Here is a 15,923-nt window from a genome sequence, read left to right on the forward strand (position 1 = left end):
GTTTCAGTTTGGAGATACAAGGTGTTCAACACTGCAGTAGGGATAAGCAGCAGGCACAAATCTCCTGATACAATTCCAGCTGGTCAATACAAACGTTGAACTGACTTCAACTCGATGCAGACGTTTTTGTTGCGTAAAATGTGTGTCAAACTAACTTCATCCTGATATCCAACCTGCAGCGCAGACAACACTGATTGAACTATTTTTCTACTTTTCCCAACTTTTCCCAACTTGCAAAATGTTTTACAAAATGTTATACAACCAATCATCAGTCCGACGCTATGTCCCTCATAATTGTACTGTATTTCATGTTGTGAATTATTACATCATCTTGTTTGCTTCATAATGTCTTTCAAGAATAAAACATCAAACGCTAATAAGTAGTTCCTGAAGAACAAAGACAACTGGTCAAAGCAGATGACCGCCCACCTAGAGTCTGGTTCTGCTTGAGGTTTCTGCCTCTTAAAAGGAAGTTTTTCCTTGCCACTGTCGCCAAAGTGCTTGCTCATGGTGGGAACTGTTGGGTCTCTGTAATAACATTATAAAGAGTCGGTCTAAATGGTAAATGGTAAATGATCTCACTTATATAGCGCCTTTCAACCTTCACGATTCCCAAAGCGCTTTACAGCTAAGTCTCATTCACCCATTCACTCACACATTCACACACCAATGGCGACCAAGCTGCCATGCAAGGTGCTGGTCTCCATCGGGAGCAACTTAGGGTTCAGTATCTTGCTCAAGGACACTTCGACATGATGGGAGCAGCTGGGGATCGAACCCCTAACCCGCTCTAACCAGCTTTTACCTCCCGTGCGACAGTGCTAACCACTGCGCCACCATGCCGCCCTGGCGCAGGTCTAGACCTGCTCTATTTTGTAAAGTGTCATGAGATGACTTTTGTTGTGATTTGGCGCTATATAAATAAAATTGAATTGAATTGAATTGAATTGAACTCCAAACTGAGGATTATATAGTAGATAATGATGACTTACTAGAGAACAGACTGGGAGATATTATGTTAATGAATCATTAGGTAATGACTAGATCATAAGTGTCCCTGAATCGGAATAACGACCAATTTCTTCATAAGTCGTTCCTGATTAGCACTGGACTAGTAGCCACTCATTCATTACTGACTACTTAATTATTAGTTATTCTGTTTGTATACCCCCAAATACAGTGGTACGTCATACTTTGCATACTTTACAGTCCTTTGTTACTTCATGATTATCCGGCCATTACCTTGTGGACGTTCTGATTGGACTAGTTTAACAAGTCCAATCAAAACTTCCATAAAGTAATGGTCAGATAATCATAAAGTAATGAAGGAAAAACAGATCAGTGGAAAATCAAATCATCAGTCATATTCATTTATAGATACATGCAGACTTAGCTGCTTTAACCCCATTCAAGGTATTTTTTGTGTTTCATTAAGACACACTTGAAAAATTGTGAACCTTTAAAGCAAGAATTTTGATCCTGTTTTAAAAAAGTTACAAACTACAGCCAACATGAGGCAAAACCCAACACACACACACAGAAATGTTTCTCTTCCTGTACTTTTGAGGACCCTTATTGACATAATGCATTCCTTAGCCCCTAACGCTAACCTCAGCCTTAAAACCAAGTCTTAACCCTTTAAACAGTCCTTTGACGTAGTGAGGACCCACCAAAATGTCCTCACAACGCAGAAATGTTCTCATTGCAATGGTTTCAAACTGAAATTGGTCCTCATAAATTTAGCAATGCAAGCCCACACTGCACATTTATCAGTAGAGGTAGCCTGTTTTCCCCCATGCACCTTCGCTTTGTTGGAGAGGCATTATATTCAAAGCATAAAGATGCAGCTCAGAATATAAAGCAGTTTAATCCAGGTCATGTGACTTTTTCTTTATCTCACCACACTGCCTCTGCCTTCAGCTGCAGAGCAGAGAGGCCAAGGTTAGGGATGCATAATGGCACTGGCTTTCACTGATATGGAGTCATCCACCTGCTCTCCAACAGGGTACTGGAAGGATTTGCTGTTTCTAATGTTATCTTAGCCTCTACTTTCTTTCTTTCTTTTTTTTTCCCCCTTTCATCTGCTCTCTCCTAATTTATCCAGTTATAACAGCCTGCTAATACACGATGCACTATACTCCTAATGAGGCTTTTTGTCCAATTTGTCTGGATCAATGTATTCTGTAATGGTTTCCAAATCCCAGTGTATTTATTACTGTGGTTAAAAAAATCCAATTTAATCAAACATGATTGCACAAACAACGTTCCACACTGTAAGATTTATGATGATTAATTTCCAGCTCCCTCGTGATTCCTTCGGTCTTTTCCCCTGTCATTGTTGAGTTGTGTATGTTCAGAATTTAAATGCTCAGATGAGAACAATACATTTTAGTCACATTTGCCAGGAACAGGAGACACGTGGGCTGCATGAGACAGGATGAAACTGTCATTTAAATGAATGAGCAGTGCCTAAACGCTTATTTGAGGAGTGTGTGCATGTCCTTGAGCATGCTTTTAACGAAACAAGTCATCTATCCAAGCCATCTCCTCTGGAGGAAACAGCAGGACGTGGCAGTTGGTGGTGTTTATAAGCATCAGTTCCTTCAGTGGAGACGTTTCTATTCACGCACAATAAAAGTTGTTCTTTACAAGACCCAGCTAACCTGTCACATCAAGAAACAGAAATTTCACTAAAGATATTCACTTCTACATCTGCAAACTGAATATCAGCATTTAGCTAACTGCAAAAGTCAACAGTAAAAGATTGCCTCGTCCATTGTTATCTTTCCAAACCACCTTTTGCTGTCTGCTATCTCCCCCTGCTGGTTTTTTATCGGTGTGGTCACCGTGCACAATGCTCTGATTCCACAGAGGCAAAGTTGTTAATTTGTCTGATGGCCCAGTGTATATCGGCCAAACTAAACAAAAACCCTTAAAAGTTGGGATTCGCAGAGCATTCGGAATCCACCCTGAAATTTTAGGCTATTGAAAAGATTTCCCCATTACTAAAAGAAGAACACGTTCTGAGCAAACCACCGCTGTTACCAGACAGAACATTGATATTGGACAGTTCTGCAAAACCCCAACTTATGTTCAATGATACAAAAATGTTGCCATGCTAGGCATCATAGCTGAAAAGATGGTAATGTCGGTCGGTCGGTCCACTATTTCGCTCCAGACTGAAATATCTCAAATATCTCCATCTATTTGATGGATTGCCATGACATTCGCTAGAGATATTCAAGGTCCCGAGAGAATAAATTCTAATAACTTTGGTGACCCTCTAGCACCACCAGCAGGTCAAAGTTATTCAGTGATGCATCTCTACATCTACTTGATGGATTAGCCCAAAGTTTGTACAGACATTCATGGTTCCCAGAGGATGAATTGTTTGTATTGAATTCAGTTTGTCCAATACGTTGATTTATGACCAAACACCTGCAGAACTAATGACATTCCCATCAGCCAGGCTCAGCTGCACTTTGTGTTTAGTGCTAATTAGCAAGTGTTAGCACGCTAACAGGCTAAGCTAAGATGATGAGCGAGTATGGTCAGCCAAATCAATCAGTCAAACAACCCCATGTCTTTGCTGTTGGATACTTTTTAATGAGAGAGAAAAGTCAGAATTCAAATCTTTATTTGACATTCAGTCAAATTCAGTTAGTTTAAAAATAACATATACATCCATGTGGGTTAACTGGCAACAACAGGAACAGAGTCAGGAAAGGTTTAGGTGAGAGGCAACAAAGACCCAGAGAAAAGCAAAAAAAAGAGAGTAGAGGGGGGGAAGTGGAGAAAGGAGAGGTTTAAGGTGTGGCGCTGTCATGTGCTAAGCTGCTGTGGAGCTAAACTGCTATTTCTATTCATATTCATTACCTTAAGCTGCTTTTTCTCACATACTTGCAAATGGAACTATAATATTTTTTTCATTATGTCTAGAAATGCGCTTTCTATGGTGCATGCATGCACACAAAAAGAAATCCAGAAGAATTTGCACATTTATGAAAAAAAGCTAATTTAAGAGAGATGTCTAGGTGCTGTTTAGGTCGTATAGCACAAATGTACGTCAAACGGAGGCCAACAATAACTGACACACTTTTAGAAATCCATGAGGAAGATGCAGAAATGAACAAAAAGAGAAAAGTCTAAGAGTGAGTACAGATTATAAATTCATGTAATGGGGACAGTATGGGGATTAAAATGAGAAGGTCTGGTCCCAGCTCTATCTACATGAACATACTGACACAAACTGAGTGTCAACGCATTCTAATCATACGAATTGGGGTATTGGCAGAAATGTCAGACACAGATACATGGCAACCCGGGAAAACACAACCAAAACTATCTGCACAGAGATATACCCACTAGTTCCTCTGCAACTTTTATAACCTGAAATGTTTTCCCTCCATGGAAACTGAATCAGCTGAAGAAATGCCCTCCCTCCAGCCAAATCCATGTTTGTGTCTGCAGTAGCAGCGGTTACTTTACAGAGACTTCCATGTAAATGATTCAGTGGTGCCTGGAAGCATACCGGCATGTTTGAATGTTTCCAGCTTGTGTGACCTTTACTCCGTGTCAGACTGCTAAACTTGCCGTCTTCATTACGTGCATCCCTTTCAGTCTGACTTTTCTAATTCACATGATCCGTACATCACCACTGTCAACTCATCAAACACGGCTCCTCTTTCTGCTCTCTCCTTTTTGTGTTGGACCTCATCCTCTCTGACAGAAAACACATCAAGGAGCCTGGGGGGGGGGCACTGAACCTTGATTGGGGCTGGCTGAGACCTTGATTACACCAGAGCTAATTCCCTTTCCATCCAAACTGAGCTGCTGCAGGGGATGATGGGTAGAGGAGTGTATATCCTTGTTAAGGCTGCATAATTTAGAAGAGGAGGTTAATAGATAGGTTGAGATGAGGGATGTAGCAGAGAGTAAAACCACTTTGCCACAATTTGTTTGCAAAGGAGTCCTTTTATAGGTTGAAATGATACAAGTATTGATGTGGAAATTTGAGCTGCGCTTTCGTCCCTACAAGTAAGTTTGAAAATGCTTACTGTTTCCTGCAGTTGCCTCCTGCTTATTATAATTTTTACCAGTTATGTTATTATTTTTTTACTATGTTTTACAGCGAGTTCTGTCCAGTATGACATGATATGCTATTTATTATGTGGGCTTTTCAAGGATGAAGACTGTGTCATTGACAGCCCCAGAATAAAGCTAAGTGGACCCTTTGAGTACTATTCACAAGAACCAGGAGGAACTTTAACTTGAATTTTAGCCAGAGATGTGACAGAGCCACGGCGTTAGCAGGATGCAGCTCAGCCACATGGAATGGACATGACCTTGTAGTCTTGTTTTAACCCTCTGGGGTCTCACCAGTCACATGCAAAAGCACACGTTTTGTTAATATTTCCGTCATGATTTATGAAGGGACTTCTTCTCCCGGAACCACATTTATGGGCACCTTAAAAAGCAAAAATAATTGCGACATCAGTTTCATTTTGACTTTCTCTAGACCAATCACAAGCTGCAAAATAATGCTGTGCACTAAAGACTTGATTTAGTTTGTATTTACCTGGCATTTTGGCTACAACTTTAAAGACACTGGACACTTGTTGTTTGTGTGTGTGTGTATGTGTGTCTTGTAAATATTTTATTTCATTGACTTTTCTTTTTAGATTTTGAACTTATAACCATTTGTAATGGCGTGTGACATCGCCGCAGCATACCAACATCTTGGTTTAAAAAAAAACAAAAAAACATCATCAATTTACTTGCTTGCGCCTTGCAGGACTGGATTTGTACAATTGTATATATGGTAAGAGATCTGAGGTACCAGTAATAACAAAAACAAGAGGATTGTCATGAAAACCATTCACATTTGATATCAAGAAAAAAAAAATCCCCAAATGGCAAGTAAATGACACATAGTCCATTTATGTACCAACAGCGCTGTTGTCGGTACAAAAACGTAGAAGTTGTTTTCTCTCCCTCTGTTACAGCTGCTGTCTTTTGAGAGGCAATGTTCACACTTTCTTTATCTACCACTACATCTCTGGTTTAAACTCTCTGTGTGAAATCCAATAACCAAACCCCTTTCTCTCCCTTTTTCTCTTTTTCCTTTTCAAACACTCTCGCTCTTTATAGCGCAACTTCAACTTTCTGGATCGCCAACCCCAATAACAACCTCATCAACTGTGCGGCTGCAGGCTCAGAGGTGAGTTTCTGCCCCCCCCATCCCCCCATCTCTCTCCAGGTGATGGTCTGTCTCATTACCACGTTGCCAGGTCAGATTAATGGCTGTGTACTCCAGAATCAAGCAGACAACAGACAGGGGCACTGCCACACTTTCACCATGATAGAGTGCCAATTATCATCATACTTCTGGGATTTCACAAGGATACGTCAAGCTGAATGGAGTCTCATTTATCCTCGGCAATGTAATAACTATTCTCATTTGCATACCTGCGAAGAACAACACAAAGACAGACAGGCTGACACGCAGAATGGCAAAGTGGTTGCTGTAGTTATGTGTGTGGGAGTGTACAACCAAAAAAGATCTGTACATGAATCTACACGTGCGATGGTTCTTTGTTATTCTACATTTATAGTAATTTTAAAAAAGTCTTGACAGCCTCTTTTTATATATGAACAAATGCTTGTGTGTGTAATCCTTCAGGAAACAGGTTTCTGGTTCATCTTCCACCATGTGCCTACTGGCCCCTCCGAGGGGCTCTACTCCCCCGGACACACTGAACACACACCTATGGGCCAGTTCACCAACAACAGAGCCCATTCCAACTACAGGGTGAGTCTGAGAACGGACCGGTGCTGGGGGGGAGGAAAGGGACTGGGAGTAGCCAACAAAATGTTCACGCTACAATTAGCTACATGCTACAAACACTGGACCATGTAACAATAGCATTTACATAAAACACACTTAAGAATACCATCAACACAAGCAGGCACTCTTTGAATGCATCATGTTGTCAGTGTCTGTTAGATTTGACTCATCCATTTATGTTCTCAAATGATAGAGTAGTCTTGCCAAGAATGAACTAGAAAAAAGTATTCTTAAGCTCAAAAACACGCGTGACAAGCTGAGACCATGTCCTGTAGTTGAATGACGTATTTACTATGCTCCAAAAGCAACTCGTTACATCCAGTTTTTGTTTCAAAGAAATCTATATCTTCAAATCTTCATCAGCATTTATTTTGAATATTAAAAACACTACATCACTAAGAGCTAAGGGGAGAGAGAAGCAGGATTAGAGTGTCAGATGTGACCTTCTAAGTAACGAAGAGAAGAAGAGCAATAGGTGAATAGTGAGAATAACAAAATCGAGGCCAGACAACTGAGGCAGAGGAAAGTTAGCCAAAGGAGACGGATGAGATGTAGAGGACAGGAGAGAGTTTGGAGGCGCCTGCGGCATCAAGCTCGAGCAGAGAGAGATTTATGAGACGCTGGTGGAGGAAGTGTTATTGTTATCTCCCTCCTTTCTGTGCCCCCAACAGTGATCTCTTTTCCCTCCCATCTCACTCGATCCTTCCCTTCTTCACTTTTAATTTGGATCATCCTAATGGGAGCATAACTCATGTCAGGCTGCCACCCCGGGATGTTTGTGAGAGAAGAGGTCGTGTCAGGGCAGCAGGTTTGGCGTTCAGAGCAGCAACACAGTGGCGGTGTCTTTGTTTTGAAGCCACAAACTGTCTGAGGATGGCTATTATCATGATGACTCTATTTTGGTTTTATGTGAGGAAAGGTTATAGTATTGTGCTTTAAGAGCTCTAAAACAACTGGGGGTAGCGTTGGCACTTTGATGGAAGTTGCACTGAATGTTTCCAGCCTGGTTATGAGATTTTAAGCTCCACCAACTGAAATTTGAGACAAAAATGATTCATACATTTATCCCTGATTTAAAGTGATTACCTCTAAATGTGCTGTGTCACGGCTTACCTTAAAGCTCTTATAGCTCTATAAGCAATATTTCTAGTATTCAAATGGTCTCATGTAATGCTAAGGGTTCATAGCCAGCTCTACAGCTCTGCAGTTTTAGTTCTCCAGCTTGCACACTGATTTCCACCCAATGACTCTCACCAACCCCCTCCACCAAGTAATACCTACATGACATAAAAAACACATAAGCCTGCTACCTGCTCACCATGAAGCGGCAGAGAGCTGATGTAGAAAGAGTAGCAGGTGAAGCAAGTCACAAATGTAGCAGAGGAGCCAGATATTTTATTCTCAGGAGTTGGTAGACCCCCAAACCAAAGCTAAAAGGAGAGCGAATATTGAACTTGAATTCACCAAACTCTAAATGCTTTAAATGCAGTATTACTCTCGGCCAGTTCTCAATGTTGGCTAACATCTTAGCCAGAAGAGAGTTTGTTTGGAGTCTGTGTGCCCTCTTGTAGTCGAAAAATTCTTAATGCTGCTTTAAACTATCTAACGCAAGACTTTTGACCTTAAGTATGACTTAAGCAGAAAACCATGTATAAATCGTTCTTTATCAAACCTTACTTTGACGTGGAAATGGTCTAAGCAAACTCTAGACTCGACGTAAGTGATTCTCCTGCTGGTTGTGTCGGGGTACTGCAGTTTGGGACACGTGCGCCCAAGCCTGTGGTGAACTTTGCGTTAGTTTTATGAACAATGTGATAGGAATGATCAATTAAAAGGTGTGACGAATTAATTGCCAGATGCAAGGTGTGTGTATAAATATATACACTGTAATCATACAATACCCGTATCTGTCCAAGTTCAGCCCACTTTGGGATGTAAAGGGGAAATCGCTGATTGTGAGGCAATTTTAGTGCATAAGTTGCAAATGGGCTTCTTAGAACCTGCGTGAGCAAGGTGTTTTTATGCTCAGCATCTTTCATGAATCAAATATAAGCACACCCTCGGACATGATCTTAAGACTAAGTTCAAGTATAAATCTTGACAATCATTTTTGTAAATGAGGCCCCTGCCCATTTGCAGCTCCAGCCCCCTTTATGACATTATAAAACAAATATATAACAAACAAACAGATTTTTGTGACTGCAGCTACCCACTTGCATTCCAGTATCAGTCGTTGTTGTTGTGGGTAAATGTATCTCTGTTATGGAGGCACACATTATGCACACACTGTGGAGAAAAAAAGGGTTCCATTTGGTGACAATAAAATCTATCTATCATGGCGAGAAGTGAGCAGGTCAAGGTTAATGGGCAGCTTCATTAAATCTACCACAAACACTGTCAGGCCACAAAATTTAGCAGGATATTCGCCAAGACTGATATAGATGAGAGCAGCTGCAGCTGATTTAATCTGAATGCACTGCTGCTAATTAAGCCCCGATGCCAGGCTGTTCAACATGTGTCTGGAAAGGACCGCAAAGGAAAACTGAGGAAAAGTCCTCTGCTACTGAGCCTGATTTATTCGTTGAAGAAGCCAGTAAACAATGTTTCACAACTATACTTGCGCACTCTTTCTACCCAAAGGGAGGAAATAACACAATAAATATGGTTAAAAGCTCACTTATTGAATACAAATTCTAGAGTGCAGCTTGAGTTGGAAGAGTTTTCATGTTAATTTCACATTTAAAATAGAGACACTTTTTTTTTTGCAGCCCAATAGAAAATAGGAACAAACACAGTTTGACTTGTGTCTAAAAAATCCCTGCAAATCAACCTGTGAGTGTTGGGGACAACTTATTTACCAATATTTATCATGTATCATTTGTGTTCAATGTCTAATAATGTTTGACATAGTTTACCTTCCTTCCCTTCCAGGCTGGAATGATCCTCGATAATGGAGTGAAGACCACCCAGGCAAACAACAAGGACAAAAGACCCTTCCTGTCTCTGGTTGGCGCCAGGTCAGACTCCTTAGCCCTGTAAATCTCATTCTCAAACAAACGCCCTGTATGACGAGCTCAAGTCACATCACGCCCAGTTTAAATCAGCGGGATGGATTTGCAGTCTGCAATAGTCATGTTTCCTGTTGATGTTTTGTAACCGACAAATGTTGGTATTTGGTATAATGTAGACCACACAGAAGGGAGTGGTCACTTTAAATCTTACTCGAGTAGAGGGGAGATTACTTGCATTGAAATCAACTCAAGTAGGAGTACAAAATTAGAATACCAGTCTGTGTAACATGTAGTCCCTTGTGATCAGTGTGAAAAGACCAATGTGTCATCCTGACCTCACAATTTCAATATGAATACACCCTACACACCACTCCCTCTTCAGTTCAGTGATTAAAGTTGTTGATGGCTGAACAAGGAAAAGAAACCTTGACACGCTCTTCAAAGTGTGGACATCTTGTCTCTCTTGGAAAGCTGTCTCACAGATGGCCTCGATTGGGGGAAAAAAAAGTCACAAGCAACTTGGAATGGAAAGTTGACTTGACTGGACATGAACATTGCAGTCCTACAACTACAACATAGTATGGTAGCCTCGTAGGACACACCTGCATATGGTCAATACTAAGATGGTAGGCTCAACTGAAGGCTGCTCAGTTTTTGTCTGCACTATTGCATATTTGCATTGTCATTGTCATATCACAGAAGGATCAGGCCTTTTCAGCAGGAAGCAGAATATTAAATCCAAGTCAAGACGATATTTTATTGTTATGAAAAAGGGGAATTAATGTAATAATAATAATAGTAATAACTATAGCCCATCTTGTGATGCGATTACAGCAACATGTTGACATTCTGATGCTAACATTGACTGCCTATTAGCCTAGACAGTGTGAGTTGATGAATCCTGTCAGCCCAGTTGATTGGGATTCTGAACAGATGCAGTTGCTTTCTTGTATTCCTGTTATGTATGGTGGTACAGTCATGTCGAAGAAGCGTCCTTGAGCAAGACACTGAACCCTAAAGTTGCTCCCGGTGGAGGCCCAGCACCTTGCATGGCAGCTCGGCCGCCACCAGTGTGTGAATGTGTGTGTGAATGGGCGAATGAGACCAGGGCTGCGTTCATAAAGCTTCCCAGTACTAAGAGTGAACAACTGTTAGGAGTAGGGAGGAGGACTTTTAAGAGGGAGTCAGAGAAATATTCTCCAAACACTGAATGACAGTGAGTCCATGAATTTTCCCGAATCACACACAAGCTAGGACTCTCTACATTTTTAGGCTAAGCTAGGAGCTCTCTGAGAGTATTCTCAGAATGTTTGTGAATACGGCCCCTGATCTGTAAGGTGCTTTGGGAACCGTTGAGGTTGAAAAGCACTATATAAGTGCTCACCGTTTACCATTTAGATCAAGTGTTTTTGGTCGATACATGTCATTTCATTATCACTTCAAGAGGCAGTAGACTTCTCTCTTAACATAAAAAAAAGTTTATCAAATCACAGTAACAAGAATGTTTGTAACTTGTTACTTTGCAGCCCTGAATTACAGCAAATAAGTCAATATCTTGTCATATCAATGCTAACATTGTCTTTCTCCACTCTGTGTATATCTGTGGTGCTGGGGGGCGCTGTTAAGGTATGGCCCCCACCAGGATGCTGATCCCTTCAAACCCAGAGTCCCTGCTCTCATCCACCACTTTGTAGCCTATAAGAACCAGGACCACGGAGCCTGGCTGAGAGGAGGGGATGTCTGGCTGGATGACTGCCAGTGAGTACTGTGTGCATGGATCCAAAACAGATCATTCATTTGACCATGTAAATAAGTGAGTGAATATATTGGTTTAGTTTATTAGGATCCCCATTAGCTACGGCATTGCAGCAGCTTTTCTTTTGAGTCCACAAAAAAAGCTTTACGTCGTGACAATGTAACCATAACAACCTGTTTAGTTGAGTTTTTGCACATCTTAATAAAAATAAATACCATTTTTTGTGAAAATGGTATACAGCAACTGTACACCTTCTAGTTTTCACATCTGAATAGCGTCCTATTAGTCAAATAAGACTGAGCAAAGTCATAACATTTTAGTTTTTTCAGTCATAACTTAAATCAATAATGCCGCTGTGAAATCAAGCAGGAATGCAACCACTGTTTTCTTCTCTTCAATTTCTCCCTCAATCATGTCTCTGTATGCATGTTGAAAATCAACAGATTCACCGAAAAATAAACTTACAGGACAATGTCTTGTTTTTGGGGAGTGGTATTATTTTTGGCAGTCTTCCATTCTTGTGGACATAAACTTTCAATGAAACTCTGGTTTACAATATGGTAAATAGCAGGGGCAATTCAATCGGCAAGCAGTTTCAGGAGTTTACCTTTACTAATTTGATTTTTTTTCTATTAATAAATAAGATATTTCATTATCTATTTTTTTGCATTTTATTCCTTAAATTGTCTACTTTACCTATAAGATCATTATTAAAGTGATTAGCGATATCTGTTGGTATGTTGAGGATGTTTTTTTTTCCGTCTCTAAGAAAGATATAGTGGGTTTGGTGTTCTTGCCCATTAGATCATTCAGTGTGTTCCAGATTTATTTTTTTACTACTGTTTTTAATATTATTAATCCTATTTTCATAATAAAGCTTATTTTTCTTATTTAACATCTTTATAAAATTCCTTAAATTGAAATATATTTTCTTTGCTATTCATTTTGCTTGCTTATGTTCCACCATATACTCCTGTCACCAGTGCCACCTTCAGGATCTTTCTCCAATGACACATTTGACCAACACACATTTTTCTCTTCAACAACTTTGTCTTGACTAACATCAAACAAACAAGATCTCTTGGATATGACTTTAGGTCCAAGCTTGGGCACTTTCGTGTTCATCACAACTGCAACTCTGCACTGCTTTAGAGGATAGCTCTGCAGCATTAGTAAAAATCTGATCCAGACAAGTGGACATTTGGGTGCCATCACTTTCAGCCATATTCTAGTTGGCTTGTTAATTACCTGACAGTTCGAAGCTTGTTCGCCAATGGACAGTTCAGTCTGTCTAAGTGAAGTTTGTCAACTTTCTGTGCTATTGAATGTAGTTGAAAATCCTTATTATGAGTTTCAGGTAGCACAGGTCTTTTTTTTTTATTTGATGACAGAGATGAGAGTGAGAAATTCATCCCTATCTAATAATACGTTTTTATCACCTTCAGACTGTGTGTGTGTGTGTGTGTGTGTGTGTGTGTGTGTGTGTGTGTGTGTGTGTGTTCCCTAGAGACGTCAGACTGTTGCTGTGCTCACAGCAATAATATTCTCTCCTTCTTGTTTAGATTTGCTGATAATGGCATTGGCCTCACTCTGGCAAGGTAAGACCTCCTCGCTATTAAATCACTGTTCGTGTTTCTCTGAATAGAAAGAAAAGGCTGCTTCGCGTTTGCATTTGCTGGTGGTGATGCAGGACCCTCTCTCTTTCTCTCTCTCTGTCTCTGTTTGTGTGAGTAATTGGAAAACGCCTTATAGGGAGTCTGCTTAGGATGCACTGGCAAAGGAGCGTTTTGATATAGTGTGGAAAGTAATTTAGGGGTGCAATGGTCAGAGGTGGGAATTGGTGAGAAGTTTTCAACTGACTTTAAAAAGGCGGGTGTCTACGGGTGCATACGATACGTCCACACTAAACACACCTTTTTCGCTCTGTTCCAGCCCTCTGTCTAAAACTATAAATAGAGTTTTTTCAGAGTGTTCAAGCATCGGCTTGGTGTTTCAGTGTGTACGGGGGTAAACAGAGCTTTCACAAAATGATGATGTAAGGCAGACCATTGAGGGTAAAGTCAAGTTAACTCTTCTCTGTGATCTTTCATTTTATGTCAATACAGCCGACTACACAGTGCCGCTGGATTTATTCAGATTTTGTCAGATGACGTTTTGAATTTAAAATAATCTAATCTAAAACTACCTGGTTGACCTGGTTACCTGGTAACCCTAACCCACTATTTCCCACAGAAACAGAAACAGAAAAATACGTAAATGAGAAACTATATTGGGATTTCAGCTGTATTAAAACACAGTGACGGTGATCACAGTAAGCAGAAGGAGACTGAAGAGAGCTTGAACTCTGAGACTAACAGTCAACTGGCAGTGAAGTCAAGAGGACAACTTTTTGTCTCTAACTTTCTCTGTGATCACTCATAAAATAATGATTCGATCAACTGGCCTGCCTGTCCCACTCCTCACCAGATGCTGGCCGTGAAGCAGTTTTGCTGTTTGCCAATTGAAAACAGGTCAAAGAAGAAGACACTCAGCCATTTGTGCGTTGTTCAGGCGTTCAAACGCTCGTGGGGACGCTGATCGTTCGCAAACGAAAATGGCGTTTTAAATTTTAGACAGCTTAATGTAGTTGCAGTTTTAATGAAACTACCTCTCACAGATTGTGAAGGAAAGAAATTAATAAAATGATCTGGGCCCCCAGTTTTCCAAAATCATATTACAATAACATATGTGCTAGAGATGACATTTGGCACAGAAATTATACAGGTCATTAACCCCGTCTGTATTTTGTATATTGGGTGAATTTATATTTACTTGGCTTCAGATGTTAAGAGCTATATTTACTTAACAAGGAAACACAATCACAGTTTTTAACCACTTGAATAATGTCTTGATCATGATGTTTGAATAATCAATTCTCCCTGTGGGATCAATTAAACAATTTTACAGTTTTGATGCTACCACCGTTACATCTACTATTTCCAATGATACTATCACACTTACTGCTGGCACTTACAGACTCTAACTCTCTCTGTGCAGCGGAGGGACATTTCCAGATGACGACGGCTCTCATCAGCAGGTGAAAAACTCTCTGTTTGTGGGTGAAAGTGACAATCGTGGGATGCCCCTCCCCGACAACCGTATTTGGGGCCCAGGGGGTTCTGACCTCACTGGCAGAACCCTGCCACGTGGCATGTAAGTGACAATTATAGCCTATTTTAGCTTGTCGTTTTGGTTTTAGAGCCCACAAACTCCACTCATCAACCCCATTTGAATCCGCCTCAGAGGGCTAAAAAAACTGGCCCAAATGAATGTAATGTTGCCATAGAAACCTTATAAGGTGATCATTGGTCAGATGATGTATTTAGGGCCTGAGAATGAAAGTACAAGAAACCTATTGTTTTTCTCATGATCATTAGAGGGGGCTCCAAAGTGCAAACGCACACCAGGGTTGGGATAAAGTTGCTTTGATGTTCACAAGATTTGGTGGGATCATCTCATATCATAAAGGACATATTTCAATATTATTTTAAGAGGGTTTGCGCAACGGGAAGTCAGACATTTTCAACTTTCTGAACACGTGTGAGGTGTTGAGGAGGCTCAAAAAGCTTTGCACCCAAGCTTTGTCGAACTTGATTTGACATCGCAATTGGGTTTGAGCGTGACATGTCGGCTCTACAGCACCCCCTAATCACTTTTAGCTTTCAATGATGATCAACACACCAAAAGGAAAGTTAAAATCTTACACTGGTAATGCGGTGTATTGTTGTTCTAATCTTTCATTATTGGTGATCCAATGGAAAAGACAAATCTGGTGGTAGTACAAAGTTCGAAATACAGGCAGAGTCCAGGCATCCGGAAACCAAAGGGGGTTCACCAACAAACTGTTTAAGTAACTCAGTCGGTAACTCAGATAAGTATTTCTTCTGGATGTGGAGTAGTCATACGATCAGAAACCTGGACTATGACAGAATCAAGTACCCAGGGAGCTAAGTAATAATTCTAGGTGTTTCCTGTTAACACCACATGCCAAATATGATCAGAACTAGAATAAGACTCGAAAGACGCTAAAAACATAAACAATGTGCAGACCAAGTGCAGTTCTCTTCTCACTGACCATCTTGGAAGGAATTTAACATTCATTTAAGTTTGCAATAGAGCATTAAGAGAAAGCTGCATGTTATAGCTAATGTTACACGCATTACTAAAATAATTGCATAAGGTAATGCACACAAAATCATTTTATTTAAAATATTTTATTCCATTCTTTGTAAAATAATACGACATCGCCATAGCAACATATCATTGTGCA

At 40.4% G+C, this 15,923-nt stretch overlaps 1 protein-coding gene across 1 annotated transcript in view; it reads left to right on the plus strand.

The window, feature by feature from the left end:
- cemip (cell migration inducing hyaluronidase 1) overlaps window positions 1-15,923 on the plus strand; it is a 105,647-nt gene that overhangs the window by 73,986 nt on the left and 15,738 nt on the right. The window contains 6 exon segments of the mRNA XM_070904577.1: window positions 6,151-6,220; window positions 6,683-6,811; window positions 9,779-9,864; window positions 11,485-11,616; window positions 13,177-13,212; window positions 14,651-14,806. Coding sequence (XP_070760678.1) covers window positions 6,151-6,220; window positions 6,683-6,811; window positions 9,779-9,864; window positions 11,485-11,616; window positions 13,177-13,212; window positions 14,651-14,806 — 609 coding nt within the window.

The sequence above is a fragment of the Enoplosus armatus genome, chromosome 1 (genome assembly GCF_043641665.1).
Source record: "Enoplosus armatus isolate fEnoArm2 chromosome 1, fEnoArm2.hap1, whole genome shotgun sequence".
Lineage (NCBI taxonomy): Eukaryota > Metazoa > Chordata > Actinopteri > Centrarchiformes > Enoplosidae > Enoplosus > Enoplosus armatus.